This window comes from Ovis canadensis, chromosome 23, assembly GCF_042477335.2.
Source record: "Ovis canadensis isolate MfBH-ARS-UI-01 breed Bighorn chromosome 23, ARS-UI_OviCan_v2, whole genome shotgun sequence".
Lineage (NCBI taxonomy): Eukaryota > Metazoa > Chordata > Mammalia > Artiodactyla > Bovidae > Ovis > Ovis canadensis.
This window is the reverse complement of record NC_091267.1, coordinates 56,546,257-56,560,851: the sequence shown is the minus strand read 5'-3', so window position 1 is coordinate 56,560,851 and position 14,595 is coordinate 56,546,257. Positions and strand designations below refer to the sequence as shown.

The following is a 14,595-nucleotide window of genomic DNA, read 5'->3' as shown; positions in this document are numbered from 1 at the left end:
CCCGGCCGTGGTACTCTGCTCTCCAGTGGGTTTGTCGGCTCCAGCGGCCGGGTGCTCAGTGCTGCCGTTCCCTCGTCAGGTGTCCATCATCCCACGGGGCAAAGGGCTGGGCTACGCTCAGTACCTGCCTCGGGAGCAGTACCTCTACACCCGGGAGCAGCTCCTGGACCGCATGTGCATGACCCTGGGCGGCCGTGTGTCCGAGGAGATCTTCTTTGGCAGGATCACTACCGGTGCCCAGGACGACTTGCGCAAAGTGACCCAGAGTGCCTACGCCCAGGTGAGAGGACAAGTGCACTGCCTCCTCGCTGCCGCACAGGCTCCGGAGCAGTCCTAAGGCTCCACTGGTCTGAGCTGACCAGGCAAGGGTTCCTCCTTCACAGAGGTTCAGTGTAAGGTGATCAAAACTTAGGAATAGAAACTTACATTTTGGTCACTTGGTATTTTGGATTTACTGATAGTGTGTGAAGCATGTCTGCAGAGTTTAAGTCTAGTTTCAAACCTGCAGGACCCTACGTGGACTCCACCTAAGCTGGGAGCAGTCACCCCACTCCCACCCCATTTGCCTCCATTCCCAGAAACAGTCAGGGTGCTCTCTCGGAGCTCAATGTCAGTGATTCTGGGAACTCAACTGTGATTTTTTTTTTCCTGTGTTCTAGCACCTATCTAAGTTTTCCCAACTCTTGACTTCTGTTATTTCATATTTTCCTCACATTCCTAATTTTTGTTAGTCTTTTCTGAAGTTGGGTCACAGTTTTCATCTGTTTGTGGACGTCCCTGCATCCCGCTTTCCTTATCTTCATGAAGTTTGTTTTCCTGATCTTTTAGGAAGAAGGTGGATTAAGACAGTGTTTCTAGTTTCCTGGTTTTAGAGTATCTTTTTCTGCTGTTTCCATGAACTTTTGAAAAATGTGCTTCCTGCTTTCTGAGCTGTTGCTGCTCCCCTCTCTTACCTGCGCCTCCTATTTTCTAGTCAGTTTAGATTTTACTTCCAGACATTTCTTAAGTTGGGGCTCTGTGTGGTTACTATGGGGGTCTCTTTACAGCCCAGCCAGGCCCCAGGGACTTAGGGAAAGTGCAGGCACCCCTCCCAGGTTCCTGGAGCAGCCCAGGTGACTCAGGAGGAGCCTCTGGGTGGCCGAGGTCGTGGCTTCCGTCTGTCACAGGCTCTGGCTCCTTCTTGCCTCCCCTCGTGCAGAGTGATCTCACGCACGTCTCGTGACTGCTGGGGTCTGTCCCCACCTGTTTGCTGCCTGTCTTGGTTGTAAATATTGTCTGCCCATTTCTGATCTTGTCCCCACTGCCCCGTCTATGCAGAATACCTGGTCTACTTGGCCGACTCAAGGCTGCCATGTCATTTTGCCGGGTTGAAGAGTAGTTCTGCAGTGAAGTGTGTGCGTTCAGTGTCCATGTTACCTTGTTGACATTTTATAAAACCCATGAGCCTGTGAGCAGAAATGGATGCCCTCCATGGCCATGCCTTCTTCTTCAGATTGTTCAGTTTGGCATGAACGAGAAAGTCGGGCAGATCTCCTTTGACCTCCCACGTCAGGGGGACATGGTGTTGGAAAAGCCTTACAGCGAGGCCACCGCTAGACTCATAGATGACGAAGTACGAATCCTTATCAATGATGCTTACAAGAGGACAGTGGCCCTCCTCACAGAGAAGAAAGCTGACGTGGAGAAGGTAGGTGCCGACTGTGGGAACACTCCTCTGCGTGGTTTGCAGAGGCCATTGAGGGTGATTGGTTGGCTGGTTTGCAGATGCTGCCATTCCCCCTGTGCCTGCTGATTCTGGTTCCTCCCTCCATCCTGATGCTCTGTCGGTGGGGATGATGGGGAGCAGAGGCGGATGTGATCTTGGCCCCTGGCTCCTGGAAACTTGAACACGGGATTAATGAGGTCTGCTTATAGTACCAGACATACAGCTGAATCTGCACTCACCTTGCCAGGTGCTTCCGGATGCAGGCCTGCTGGCCTGATGGGGTTCCCCATTGCTTTTCCCCTCTGGAGCAAAAGAGATCTTAGTTGCCTAGCAGGGACTGAACCCGGAACCTCAGCATTGAGAGTTGAAGAGTCTGTGTCTCATAGAGTTAGAGACAAACATATGTAGATAAAACGACAGGACATCTGGGATTTTCTCTAAAATAATCCAGGGAGCAGGTGGAACAAAAGTGATTGTAAACAGTGGTTACATGGGGTTGCATGGGGTTAGTTATCCTTTTTTTCTATATGTTTTTGGTACATATTTGAAATGATCCATAATAAAGTTTAAAAAAAATGTAAAGACAGAAGAAAATTGCTTTATTGTTTGGAATCTTTAAAAACAGCATTTAACGTAAACTACACATGTGGTAAGTTTCTAAGTTAGGAGTCACCTGAGGAACCAAGTCTACTACGAGGTCCATTTACAGTTTAACTGGCTTCGTTTCTTGGTGACAGAGGCTCTCATGTGAGCTGTTCCCTGCCTGCTGACACCATTGTTTACCTCCCCTCTTGTAGTCGGTGGGCCCCTTTTTTCTGTGGCTGTGTGTCCTGTCACATTTACAGTTCAGCCACACAGAGACCAGAGCTTCGAGACGCATGTTTATGTTTGTCTCTATTTTGTCAGCCTCGCTTTAAAATTCCCCATTTCTGTCCCTTCCTCGTCCCCACCCCTGCCACTGTCACTTCTTCCTGCAGCCTTCCCAGAGCTCCTTCTGCTCTGGGAGCCACAGGGAGCTCTTACCTCCTTTGGAAGTGGGTGGGGCCCAGGGACACAACTTCTTGCTCTTCCTCGGGGTTGTCTGTCCTCAATGTGTGCAGAGCTCCTTCCCCACCTTACCTCCCCAGCAGGGCACAGAGTCACACCACATTGCATGCCACCCTGCCCTTCCTGGGGATATCCTTCCAGGATTTTTATACTTCTTATTAAAAGTTAGTGAGGGTGAAGATCTATTTTAATAAGATATTCTTATTAAAAGTTAGAGTGAAGTTCTCGAAGCCCTGTTTTGGAAGGGGGTTGGTTGTAAATAGAAGGTTAGCTTGGAGAGATGGTGCTGGGTGGCTGTATTTAATCGCAGGTGTTCATGTTCCAGGTTGCTCTGCTGTTGTTAGAAAAAGAAGTGTTAGACAAGAACGACATGGTGGAACTTCTGGGCCCGAGGCCTTTTGCGGAGAAGTCTACCTACGAGGAGTTTGTGGAAGGCACCGGCAGCCTGGACGAGGACACCTCGCTCCCTGAGGGCCTGAAGGACTGGAACAGGGAGCGTGAGGGCTCGGAGGAGCCCGCGGGCGAGAAGGTGACCAGCCAGGTCCAGGGCGCCGGCCCTGCGTAGCTCCTGGTGCTGCACCCTCAGAGCCGCCCCAAGGGCATGGCGGGAAGGAGTGCTTCGTTCTTGGCCTCGGAGGTCACAGGGGCGGGAGTGCGTCCCCAGCCTCCAGTCTCCTGTGCCCTCACGTGGGGGTGTGCTCACCATCACCCGCCCTTCACTCCCACCTCCCTCAGAGTCTCCCTCTGTGATGGGCTATGAAATTAAAGAGTATTTCTACTTGATTTAATATTTTAAAGACGGAACCCAAGCTACATGCTGCTCTTCTGTGACGGAGTGGTTTTCTAGGAGAGCTGTGTAACATATTTAAAAATATGAATGTATTGTGTAAATACGGCTTCTTTATGTCACAAATAAAGTGTAAATGCTGCGTTTTTCCTTCTGAACACGCGAGGGTCACTGGTGCTGCTTAGGAGACATCCCTTCAGAAAACACAGTGAAAAGGAACTGAACGACATCCACGTTTAGTCTCAGATTGGTGGTTCTCTTCCACTCCGACGAGACTCTCAGTGACGCCTCAACCTGTCCGCCCTGAAGGGTGAACTCGGTGTGAGCTGTGCGATGGCATCAGGGCACACACTCAGCCAGTCACGACCCAGCCTCGGTGCCCCATGTGCGTCTCCAGTAGACATGTGACCACCACAGCGGGCTGAACAGTGGAGAGCATGGCCCCTGGGCTGGAGAGCCCTATGTCTTCCTGAGGTCACTTTTGCTGTTAGAAGGGGTGACATGCTACTGTGTCACCAGAGAAATCAGGGCTGCAGGGTCACAAACAGGTCAGAACCAGACGGAGCCCCAGGAGGACGTCGGTCTCCAGTGCCTTCTCTGGACTTAGGAAACCACCCACATCTTTTATGTTTTTATTCTTAGCAGCTTCCTTTCATGCTGTCCTGACTTCGTTGTGTGTTCTTAATGCAGGGGAATGCATTGTGGGGCTACTTGTCCGACCTCAGGCACTCAGGCATCCCTGGAGGGTACTGGACCAATGGGGTAGCCCAGGCAGCCCCCTTGTCCTGGGATGGCTCTCCAAGACTCTGGCTCACCAGGCCACAGCAGCACCAGCAGCATCCTGGGAGCCAGGGCTGCAGGTACCGACCACAGGCCATATTCCTCAGGGATGACGAGGTGCTCCTTGAGCAGAGCCTGTGGACCAGGAGGAGGGCCCTGTGGGTAGAGGGGCCAGTGGGTGCTGTCAAGGCTGAGCTCCCAGGCGGTGCCAAGTGTGAACCTGGCCTGGCTCTGGGCTATGCATGATGCCCTTCAGGAAGGACTACTTCTCCCCGGCATTGTACGGACTATGAGCAAGTCAGGGCCTGGCCACCAACACATGCTCAGGACACTCTCCTCCAAGCTCCGTCGGGCCTTGCAATGCAGAGGGATGGGGAAAGATGTTCACTGTGGTCTCACAAAGTATTAATAGTTCAGGTTTCTGTAAAATGGGATCTGTTCTTACCTCGAGTCAAGTCATGCTGTGTGTCTGAGGGAGTGCTTTGTGCAAGGTGTGGTGGACACAGAACTGCATGGGAACACTGTGGGCTGTGTCTCAGCAGTTCCTGGGGACCCACGGCAGGTTGGGAGGCTGGGCAGGGGTCCAGCACTAGCCTCAAATGCTTCTACGCACCATGATACATCACTTGGGCTGAAGCAGTTGGATTGACACTGCCCACCAGGGGAGGAGCCAGACTTTGGGAAGGGAGCCTGCTGCCCTGGAGAGACAGCCTCAGAGGGCAGAGGGTGCTTAGTGAGCATGGGGTGGGAGGGATCCTTATTTAAAGCCCACTCCCCCTCCCTCCGGCCCTAGCCACCTCCCAATTCCCCATGGGGCCTGCCTGCTGGCCTGCAACCCCAGGAAGAACCACAGCAACTCCGAGTCGTTGCCCAGGCCCCCACCCGCCTCCACCTCGAGCTTGTGCATCCCCGGCAGGAAGCCTGAGGGTCATTTTCTGTGTGTCCTCCAAATGCCAGCAGAGCTGTTAGGGGAGGCTGGGCGGACTAGCCCAGGGCCATGTGCAGGACATGAAAGATCCTGTGGGGGTGTAAGTGTTGGCTGGAAACCAGAACGCAGTCTTTTATTTGGGGTACATTGCTTACCAAGGAGTCATCTGGCCACCAGTAAGCTTCAGGGCCGCCTGAGGGCCTCTGACTGAAACGAAGCCCTGCCCTGAGTGGAGTGGGCTGCTCCCTGGGAGGTGGGGCACTGTCAGGAAAGCAGAGACTGAAAAACAGGGGAGCACTTAGGTTAATCGTGTACAGGCTGTCTCTACATTGAGCACTGCACGTCCATTAAGAGACGGCACCTCGAAGCCCCGGGTGTGGTCACAGGATGAAAGCACACCGTTTCTAGCCCCTAATTCCCAGACACAGGTGAACACATAAGAGACGGTGAGGTTTGTTTATTTAGCCCTTTATTTATGGCCCATGAGTTCTTTCGTGTCCTCTCTGGTCCGATGTTCGGACAGGGATGCCAGTTCCCGCTCTTCTGACACCCTCTATCCCAGATGACGGACAGGACAGTCCGCCGCCCCTGTGAGGGGACTGTCCCCACACTCAGGACTCCCCTGGGTGGCCAGGAGACACACCAGGCTTGGAGAAAAGACCTCTGAGCCTCGGTGTCCGAGGCAGGACACACCTCTACTCGTTGACCTCTTCCTCGTCATCCTCAAAAGCTTCCTCGCCCTCATCGGCCGTGGCGTCCTGGTACTGCTGGTACTCGGACACCAGGTCGTTCATGTTGCTCTCGGCCTCGGTGAACTCCATCTCGTCCATGCCCTCGCCTGTGAACCAGTGCAGGAAGGCCTTGCGCCGGAACATGGCTGAGAACTGCTCCGAGATACGCTTGAATAGCTCCTGGATGGCTGTGCTGTTGCCAATGAAGGTGGCCGACATCTTCAGGCCCCGGGGTGGGATGTCACACACGGCCACCTTCACGTTGTTGGGGATCCACTCCACGAAGTAGCTGCTGTTCTTGTTCTGGATGGCCAGCATCTGCTCATCCACCTCCTTCATGGACATGGGGCCCCGGAACACGGCGGCCACGGTCAGGTAGCGGCCGTGGCGCGGGTCACAGGCAGCCATCATGTTCTTGGCGTCAAACATCTGCTGGGTGAGCTCGGGGACGGTCAGCGCCCGGTACTGCTGGCTGCCGCGGGCGGTGAGTGGGGCGAAGCCAGGCATGAAGAAGTGCAGGCGTGGGAAGGGCACCATGTTCACGGCCAGCTTGCGCAGGTCAGCGTTGAGCTGGCCCGGGAAGCGCAGGGAGGTGGTTACGCCACTCATGGTGGCTGACACCAAGTGGTTGAGGTCCCCATAGGTGGGGGTGGTCAGTTTCAGGGTGCGGAAGCAGATGTCATACAGTGCTTCATTGTCGATGCAGTAGGTCTCGTCTGTGTTCTCCACCAGCTGGTGCACGGACAGGGTGGCGTTGTAGGGCTCCACTACCGTGTCCGACACCTTGGGCGAGGGCATCACGCTGAAGGTGTTCATGATGCGGTCAGGGTACTCCTCGCGGATCTTGCTGATGAGGAGGGTCCCCATCCCAGACCCAGTGCCACCGCCCAGCGAGTGGGTCAGCTGGAAGCCCTGCAGGCAGTCGCAGTGCTCACACTCCTTCCGCACCACATCCAGGACAGAGTCCACCAGCTCAGCGCCCTCTGTGTAGTGGCCCTTGGCCCAGTTGTTGCCGGCGCCAGTCTGTCCTGGGGTCAAGCAAGAGAGGAGACGTGATTCAAACAGGGCTACAGGGATTGCCATGAGGGGCCGTCAAGACAAGTCATGAAGTGAATAAATAACAGAGTGAGAGGTGGGCCCTAGGCCCCCAGCACTGCTGGAGCACAGGAGGGTGGCTGGCCACTTCAGACAGGGAAATCTGCCAATTTTAAGATGTACTCACGTTCTGAGTTGGTAATTCCATTCTTACTCTTAAAAAGATAATTCTCCCGCAAAGTAAAAGACAAAGGGAACAAAAAGTATAAATTAAGAAAACAAATTCCTTTCCCCTATCCTTTGGGCTCTCTTGAATTTTGAACTAGATACAAATACTTCCTTTTCAAAACAGTAATATGTTCCCTCGTTAATGGGGCCCCTGGTTCATCATCATCAGGAACTATATTTTTTCCATTATCTCATTTATCCAAGTGTGAACATCAAATATTGCCAGATTGAGACAAGGTTTGGCATCCATATTATTCCTTATTCTTTGTTTTTACATATATATCAACAAACAGTGAGAAATCTTGTTCGCATAAACATGTAAATAGAATTAACTGTATTCTAACAATTTCATTCAATTATCTGATCTTCAGAGTTAAATGCCAAAAACTAAATACTGATCTACACCATCAGAAAGTATTTTTAACCACCTTTCAGCCCCAAAGTCAAGTTTCTGGAAAGCAGAATTAGAAACACCTGACTTGCATCAATAACTTTCCTTCTGCAGCAGGAAGATTCCAAAAGGCTTTGCACCAAGATTTATTTGATGTTCTTTCACTGAAAGGCTCTTCGTGTGGTCTGATTACTTCAAAAGGTTGGAAAATTTGAAATCTTAATTCCAACGCAACGTTGCCAGTATGATTTTTAATGAAATGTTTCAAATATATTTTTGTCAACGCTTTAGGCTGCAGATTTAGCTCATTCAGATAATGAAAACTATTGGCGATGTAACCTAATTGGCAAGGCAGCCCTGTTACCAGGTGGATAATCCAGATTGCACCTGTGTGGGTGCTCAGTCGCTCAGTCATATCCAACTCTCTGCAGCCCCATGGGCTGTAGCCTGCCATGCTCCTCTGCCGATGGAATTTTCCAGGCAAGAATACTGGAGTGGGTTGCCATTTTCACCTCCAGGGATTCTTCCCAACCCAGGGATTGAACCAACATCTCTTGCATCTCCTGCATTGGCAGGGGGATTCTTTACTACTAGTACCACCTGGGAAGCACAGATTGCACCTACTTTCTGTCAGAAAAACATGCTTTAGTCTTCAACTCAAATCAATATGTTAATATGCATTTTAAGGGACATTAGAGAAACCATCAAGAACTGAATCCTAGAGCACATGGTAAGGTACATTACAAAAAGCAATAAAAAAGTAAATGATGCACAGACCTATTTAATGACAAGTTAAAAAGATAAGGCACTGCTGTTTCCTGTTCATTGGTAAGAAGGCAGTGTGGGGTGCAGCTGAAAAACCCAGCTGTAGAGGAAGCCAGAAAGGCTGTTTCAAGCAGTATATTTCTTTAGTTTGTGGGTATTTCAAATCTGGTTTTGAAAAGAAGAATCATGTATTATAAAAAATGAAAAAGTAGATCCATCAGCTTCTTGATCAAGGTTTTTCTACATATGGAACAAGAGACTGCGGTGGTCCCATGGCTGAAGGATGAGGGAGCAGGGCATTTGGCTATGTCAGGTGGGCTCAGAAAACAAGAGGACCAGAGGGGTCAAGGCATTGGTGGCATTGCGCTATGCACACCTCTCCCCCTTACACCAAAGACATTACCTTGATTTCTGTCTATACCTGCTGGTGGCAACAATTCACCACTATCCCACCCCCACCCCCACGCACTGATGGGGGAAACAGAGCGGGGGTGGTGACACAGCGGGACGGACCATGGAGACCCTTCCAGCACCACAGCAGAAGGCAGGCACTGGGCACTTGGGGGCGAGGCCCACTCAGGACACCCCTGGAACCTACAGTTACCCCCGGGGGCCGGCCTCAGACCCGGAAGGAGTCTTAGCTAAAACATCTTTGAATCTTCCACAGCTAAGTTTAGTGGTGCAAAGTGCAAGTCTGTAAAACAAGAACAACCAAACTGCTGTGATTCTTCAGTAAGTTTAAGAGGTACTGGCTATTACTGATTAAACATCTAAAGTCCTACAAATACATAAGGACGATGATAGCCTCTAGGAAGACTCAGGCAAAGGATGCAGGGGTGGACGCAAGTGACAAACACGCAGTGTATTCCTCACGAGGCAGATGCACACTAACCTACAGAGATTCAACGCCTCCCATGAAGCTGACGGAGCTCAAGAGCTTGGAAACACAGTGATGATGGGAGTCTGGGGCAAGGCCCCACACACACTAGAGCTGCTGCGGGTGTGGGGGGGACGGGCCTCCACAGAGGGCAAGTCGGCAACATGGATTACAGTTGGTCCCGTAGGCTCAGAACGCGTAGAATGACACGTGGACGAGACTCACCAGATGACAGTTTGTAAGGGTGAAGAGAAGAGGGAACCACCTAAATACTGTGAGCAGAGTGACATCACCAAGGCTAGTGAGCCCGGGCTGCGAGGGACAGACTCTGGAAGGTGGCCCCGCCTCCTACAAGGAGCACAGCCCCTCAGAGGTGCCTCCCCCAGGAGGTGACTGCATTCTTGCTCACAAACATTGCCTCTCCACACTGAAACCTGGCTGGGTGCCTTCTTGTATGAGGCTGGAGTACCGTCATGTCCTGCCTAGGCCCCCAAGACTCCGCCACCTCCCTCCGCAAGCCAGCACACAAGTCAGCTTCCCACCTGGAGCTGGGGTAGAACTGATGCCCCTTCAGAGCTGCCCCGAGGACAAAGACTGAAACCGCATGGAAACAATGACCGAGGGGCAGTGGGGACTCAAGGCGATACACAGCCATGGTCAGTGGAGTCCCTCAGCCTGGACCCTCTGCTGCCTCCAGCTTACACAGTCCCTTGGTCTCCTGGGTGTTTACAGAGTGATCAGATGTGAAGTTTTCTCTGCCTTCAACCAAGAGGAGGAAGCTGGAGGCTTCTGAAAATATTTTGCCACTGTCTCATAGCAACAGACGTTCCCAGTTAAATATTTGGGGGTCAGGAGTTGAACGTCTTCTGCAATCAGAGGTTGGGACATTAACCAGCAGCTCCAGATTGTAGAAGTGATGCTGCAGTGATCCCGGAGGCCTCAGAGCCCAGCCCTGGTTCACCTCCAGCTCACACAGGGTGTGGGTTAAGTCTTGGGACTCCAGGCTCTTTGTCTCCCTTCCAGCCCTGAATCTGGGAGAGAAAGTTATATGTACAGATAAGCCTAAGGTCTGCCTTCCTAGAGCTTTGTTCTGTCCCACAAAACTCTCTCCACTAACAGGTATAGCTGCCATGCAACCAGCAGTTTGTTAAGAAAAAGGTGTGGCTTTCTAAAGCATAAACTCAAATGCAGAGAATTTTCACTTTTAAAATTATAGTTATTTCAAGTCAGTGTTTTCTTAAATCACTTCAAACTATGTCTGAATATGGAAGGACATGTTTTAAAAAATTCACCCACCCTGAAGGCAATGGGGTGAAACTATAGTTTTCACCTACTGTGAATCCCCAAGCAACTCAGACTCTTTTATTAAGTGGATAATGACTTAAAAACAATTGTTGAGCCAACAGCACACGCAGTGCGTTCAGACATGCTGGTCCTCTCAGTTCTTCATGGCCAAACATGTTATTTCCTTAGTTAAAAATAGTGTCAACTGTTAAAAAGCACTCTTGAAGCTATTTTGTATAGGTAGTCTTCATTCCCCTAATCTGGTAGATATCTTTTAAGGCTGTGAGCACTGCTGTGAGCACTTTCTGCAGTGACATTGGACAGGGCATAGCTAGATGTATTTGAGCTGTGCCCTGTCCAATGTGGTGGCCACCTACCACACTTGGCTACTGAGCACTGGAAATGTGTGGAGTACAACTGAGGAAGTAGACTGATTTTATTTAACTTCAATTACATTTAAATAGCCACACGTAGCTAGTGGTGACCATATTGGTGGCAGGATCTAGAAGCACCTCTGCTTGAGAACAATTACCAAAAGTCTAGTCTAGGAAAAGATAAAGAATGTAAATGTCCCCACTTGTGGACTATAAAAGTATTGGTAATTTAGATTTTTTTTTGCCGTAATAAAAGGGGCTCCAGAGCCTTTTGTCCTGGTCTATTTGAAATATGAAAGGTGACAAAAACCCTTGAACAAATTATTAGAAGCTTCACCTGTTCCACTGCTTGTGCAGGTTGCCACGGTGATGGGGAAGCAGATGATACCGTGAGGTCTTTCATACATCATGAGCACGTACCTTGCTCAATCACCTTTATAACAGGTCACATAGCCTGAGTCCAATCCAAGGGAATCAATTTATGTTACCAATAAGATCTTCCAAGACTCTGCCTTGACTCCCCAAAACCATGGCTCCAAAGTGATGGAGGCTGGTCACATTAACAATGCCACTTCATTTCATTTTATATAATTTTCTTTAGGAGTCTGCAGAGGAACAGGTGCTATAATCATGTTCTGGGTGAAGAAATAGGAAAGGAAGATTTGCCCAAACCAACAATTCATATGGAACTAGCTTTTGGAAAGAAAGCAGAATAGCCTATAGACAGTGGAAAAAGAAACACAGGTATAAACACACTGACGACCAACATAGGAACCACAAATTATTATCGTCTTTTTATGCTAGTAATTTATGAGCGGGAAAAAGAAGTTAATGTCTAAACTGTTTCGAAATCAAGAATTATTACTAGCAAGCATCTCATTCAGAGAAGGCGATGGCACCCCACTCCAGTATTCTTGCCTGGAAAATCCCATGGATGAAGGAGCCTGATAGGCTGCAGTCCATGGGGTTGCTAAGAGTCGGATATGACTGAGCGACTTCACTTTCACTTTTCACTTTCATGCACTGGAGAAGGAAATGGCAACCCACTCCAGTGTTCTTGCCTGGAGAATCCCAGGGATGGGAGAGCCTAGTAGGCTGCCGTCTATGGGGTCACACAGAGTCGGACACGACTGAAGCGACTTAGCAGCAAGCATCTCATTTAGAGAATCAAAGGTTACTTTCCTTCAAGAGGCTGCCTTGTGATGAGGCTGGCGACTGTTGATTTCCCTTCTAAGCTTTTCTATGCCATGTGATGTTTTTAATCTTGCACACAAATTAGCTGGATGTTTAGAAAATAAAAAAGAGGAAGAAGAAAGCAGGAAAGACGGAACCTACCGAAGATGAAGTTGTCAGGCCGGAAGAGCTGCCCAAAAGGCCCAGACCTCACGCTGTCCATGGTGCCCGGCTCCAAGTCCACCAGGGCGGCCCTGGGCACGTACTTCTGAGCTGGAAGAGAACAGAGCCCACCCTTGAGAGTCAGTCTCTGGTTCCTGGGACAACACACTTCCCCAGGGAAGTCCCACCAGCACAGCCGCCTGCGAGGTACAAAGCAGGCTTTCTTAGGGTCACAGAGTCTCAGCCCTGGGGGAGGGGAGCCTCAGAAAACACAATCCACCCTGGACTTGTCCGGGTGAGGAAGCCAGCCCAAGCACAGGGCACAGGAAGTTCCTGGAAAAGGCAGGATGAGAAGTGAGGTCTCTGGACTTCCTGTCGCCTGAATTTCCCAGTCCTCCTTCATGTACAGTTCAACTTTTTAGTTCCGCAGAAATAACCCATACCTGTTGCAGTGAGCAGCCATGCTGCCAGGACACTTTTGCACCTCTCTCCCTCACACGCATGTGAACCCACAAGTAGGTCTGCGCACCTGTTTCAGGTGTGTCCACGGCTGTTTCCTGGGGGACTGTCTCATTTATGGACAAGTGAGCATGTGCTCATGCCAACCGGCAAGAAGGGTTCCTTGAGGGTGGGGTCACAAGGACTGCACTGGGAACTGTCCTACAACTCCTGTTCTGCTACTCACACACCCAGGCTGGAGAGAGGGTGGCCCGAGGGTGACCAGCAAGTGCCAATTATACTGGCCGTTTCTCAGTGCCATCCAGAAATCTCACCACTCACGCCCTGCTCTTCCAGACCTTTTGTCATACCTGCTTAATGAATAAAACCCCATGGTTTACATGTCCTGCTCTTCCCAGCTCTCCTGTGGACGACCAGCAGTGACTCTAAAGATAGTGTGATTATCTCTGAGGCTGGGGACACAGGTGGGTATATTGAGGGGCAGCACCTGTCACTTCCTGGGTGTTCTTTCAACATCTTCCTTTTGTGTTTGTTCTGTGAATATCATGTATCACTTTTACAATAAACATTGTTACAAAAATAGGGTACATAAGTAACCAGGATACCTATGAACCTCCCCAGGACAGGGCTGGTACTATTCTTAAACCTGGATAAACCACAGCCTGGAGTGATTAACTAAACTCGGCCAAAGACCCTATCCGTCTGGAGGTCCATCTTCCAGTGGGTGTAAAGTCTTTCTGGAGGTCTGCAAAGGGCTAGAACAATCTTTTGAGGCAGTGTTTTTCAAATTTTTAGACAAAAATCTTCATTAGGAAAGAAATTTAAAACCAGAAAAAAAAAAAAAAAAAGAGCCGGACATGCCCCACTAAGCTGATTTCACAGCACTAACAGGTCAGGTTCAAGAACTCAGACCAGTAGAGGCCAAGAGCCTGTTTGAAATCAACCGACGGCGGATTTCCCGCCCCAGGGGGAGCGAGGGAGGAGCCGGGCGCCGGGCTACATCCGGGAGGATTTTTCCAGCGCGAACCACCCACGCGCCGGGGGGCCCGCGGGTGGGGGCAGGGGATGGCAAGGGTCCCACAGGGCGGTGCCGGGGTCCCAGAGAGGGATGGACGGGGGGATGGCGGGGTCCAAGGGGGATGGCGGGGTCCAAGGGGGATGGCGGGGCCCAAGGGGGTGGCCGGGGTCCTGAGGGAGATGGCGGGGTCTGGGGGGGAAGGCGGGGTCTCGGGGGGGATGGCGGATCGCGCCACTCACACGAGGACTCGTTGTAGTAGACGTTGATTCTCTCCAGTTGGAGCGCAGAGTCACCCACGTAGCCTCCGGCCGGGTCGATGCCATGTTCGTCGCTGATCACTTCCCAAAACTAGCAAAGGGCAGGGCGGGGGACAGACGGTCAGCTAGGGTCCCCCAGGGCCGGCCCGGCGGGCGGGGCGCGGGGAGCGGCCGCCAGATTCCAGGCGCGCTTGAGCCGCTCCGGGGCCTCGGGGACGGGGAGCGGGGTAGAGTCCCCGTGACGCCCCCTCGGCTGCCCGTGCCCCGCGTGGCCCCGGCCCGAGGGCTTGGCGGGGGGGAGCGCCCACTCACCTTGGTGCCGATCTGGTTCCCGCACTGGCCAGCCTGGATATGCACGATCTCCCTCATGGCCGCTCAGCGCTCGCTGCTCTGACGGCGCGGTGACTGCTGCCCGGGCGTTCGGGTCCCCCACCCGGCGCCTGCCGCCCCTCCCCGGCCCTCCCCCGGCCGCCCGGGCCAATGGCCGGGCCCGCCCCCACCCCCAGGCCGCGCCCCCTCTGCCCCGCCGTCTGGGCGCCCTGCCCACACCCTGCGTCCCCCAGGCAGCCGGTCCGAGTGCTCTTTCCCAAATCC

At 51.8% G+C, this 14,595-nt stretch overlaps 2 protein-coding genes across 5 annotated transcripts in view; one reads left to right on the top strand and one right to left on the bottom strand.

Annotated features, from left to right (window-relative positions):
• AFG3L2 (AFG3 like matrix AAA peptidase subunit 2) overlaps positions 1-3,697 on the top strand; it is an 18,290-nt gene extending 14,593 nt beyond the window's left edge. The window contains exons 15-17 of the mRNA XM_069569030.1: positions 80-280; positions 1,493-1,687; positions 3,078-3,697. Of these exons, the coding sequence (XP_069425131.1) occupies positions 80-280; positions 1,493-1,687; positions 3,078-3,317 (636 nt within the window). The 3' untranslated portion in view covers positions 3,318-3,697. The remainder of the gene's footprint in view (positions 1-79; positions 281-1,492; positions 1,688-3,077) is intronic.
• On the bottom strand, positions 2,284-14,595 carry TUBB6 (tubulin beta 6 class V). 4 transcript variants are annotated; one of them, XR_011252403.1, is made up of 6 exons: positions 14,314-14,476; positions 13,984-14,092; positions 12,268-12,378; positions 5,941-7,006; positions 5,403-5,526; positions 2,284-4,475 (listed from the first exon to the last, which is right to left on the bottom strand). XR_011252403.1 is itself a non-coding variant. In XM_069569036.1 (5 exons), the coding sequence occupies exons 1-4, from the start codon at positions 14,368-14,370 to the stop codon at positions 5,943-5,945; spliced, it is 1,341 nt and encodes a 446-aa protein (XP_069425137.1). In that variant the 5' UTR covers positions 14,371-14,476; the 3' UTR covers positions 5,353-5,526; positions 5,941-5,942. The 4 variants fall into 4 exon arrangements, 2 of the variants coding, with proteins under 2 accessions (XP_069425137.1, XP_069425136.1); XR_011252404.1 differs by having other exon boundaries at positions 2,284-3,842; XM_069569036.1 differs by lacking the exon at positions 2,284-4,475 and having other exon boundaries at positions 5,353-5,526.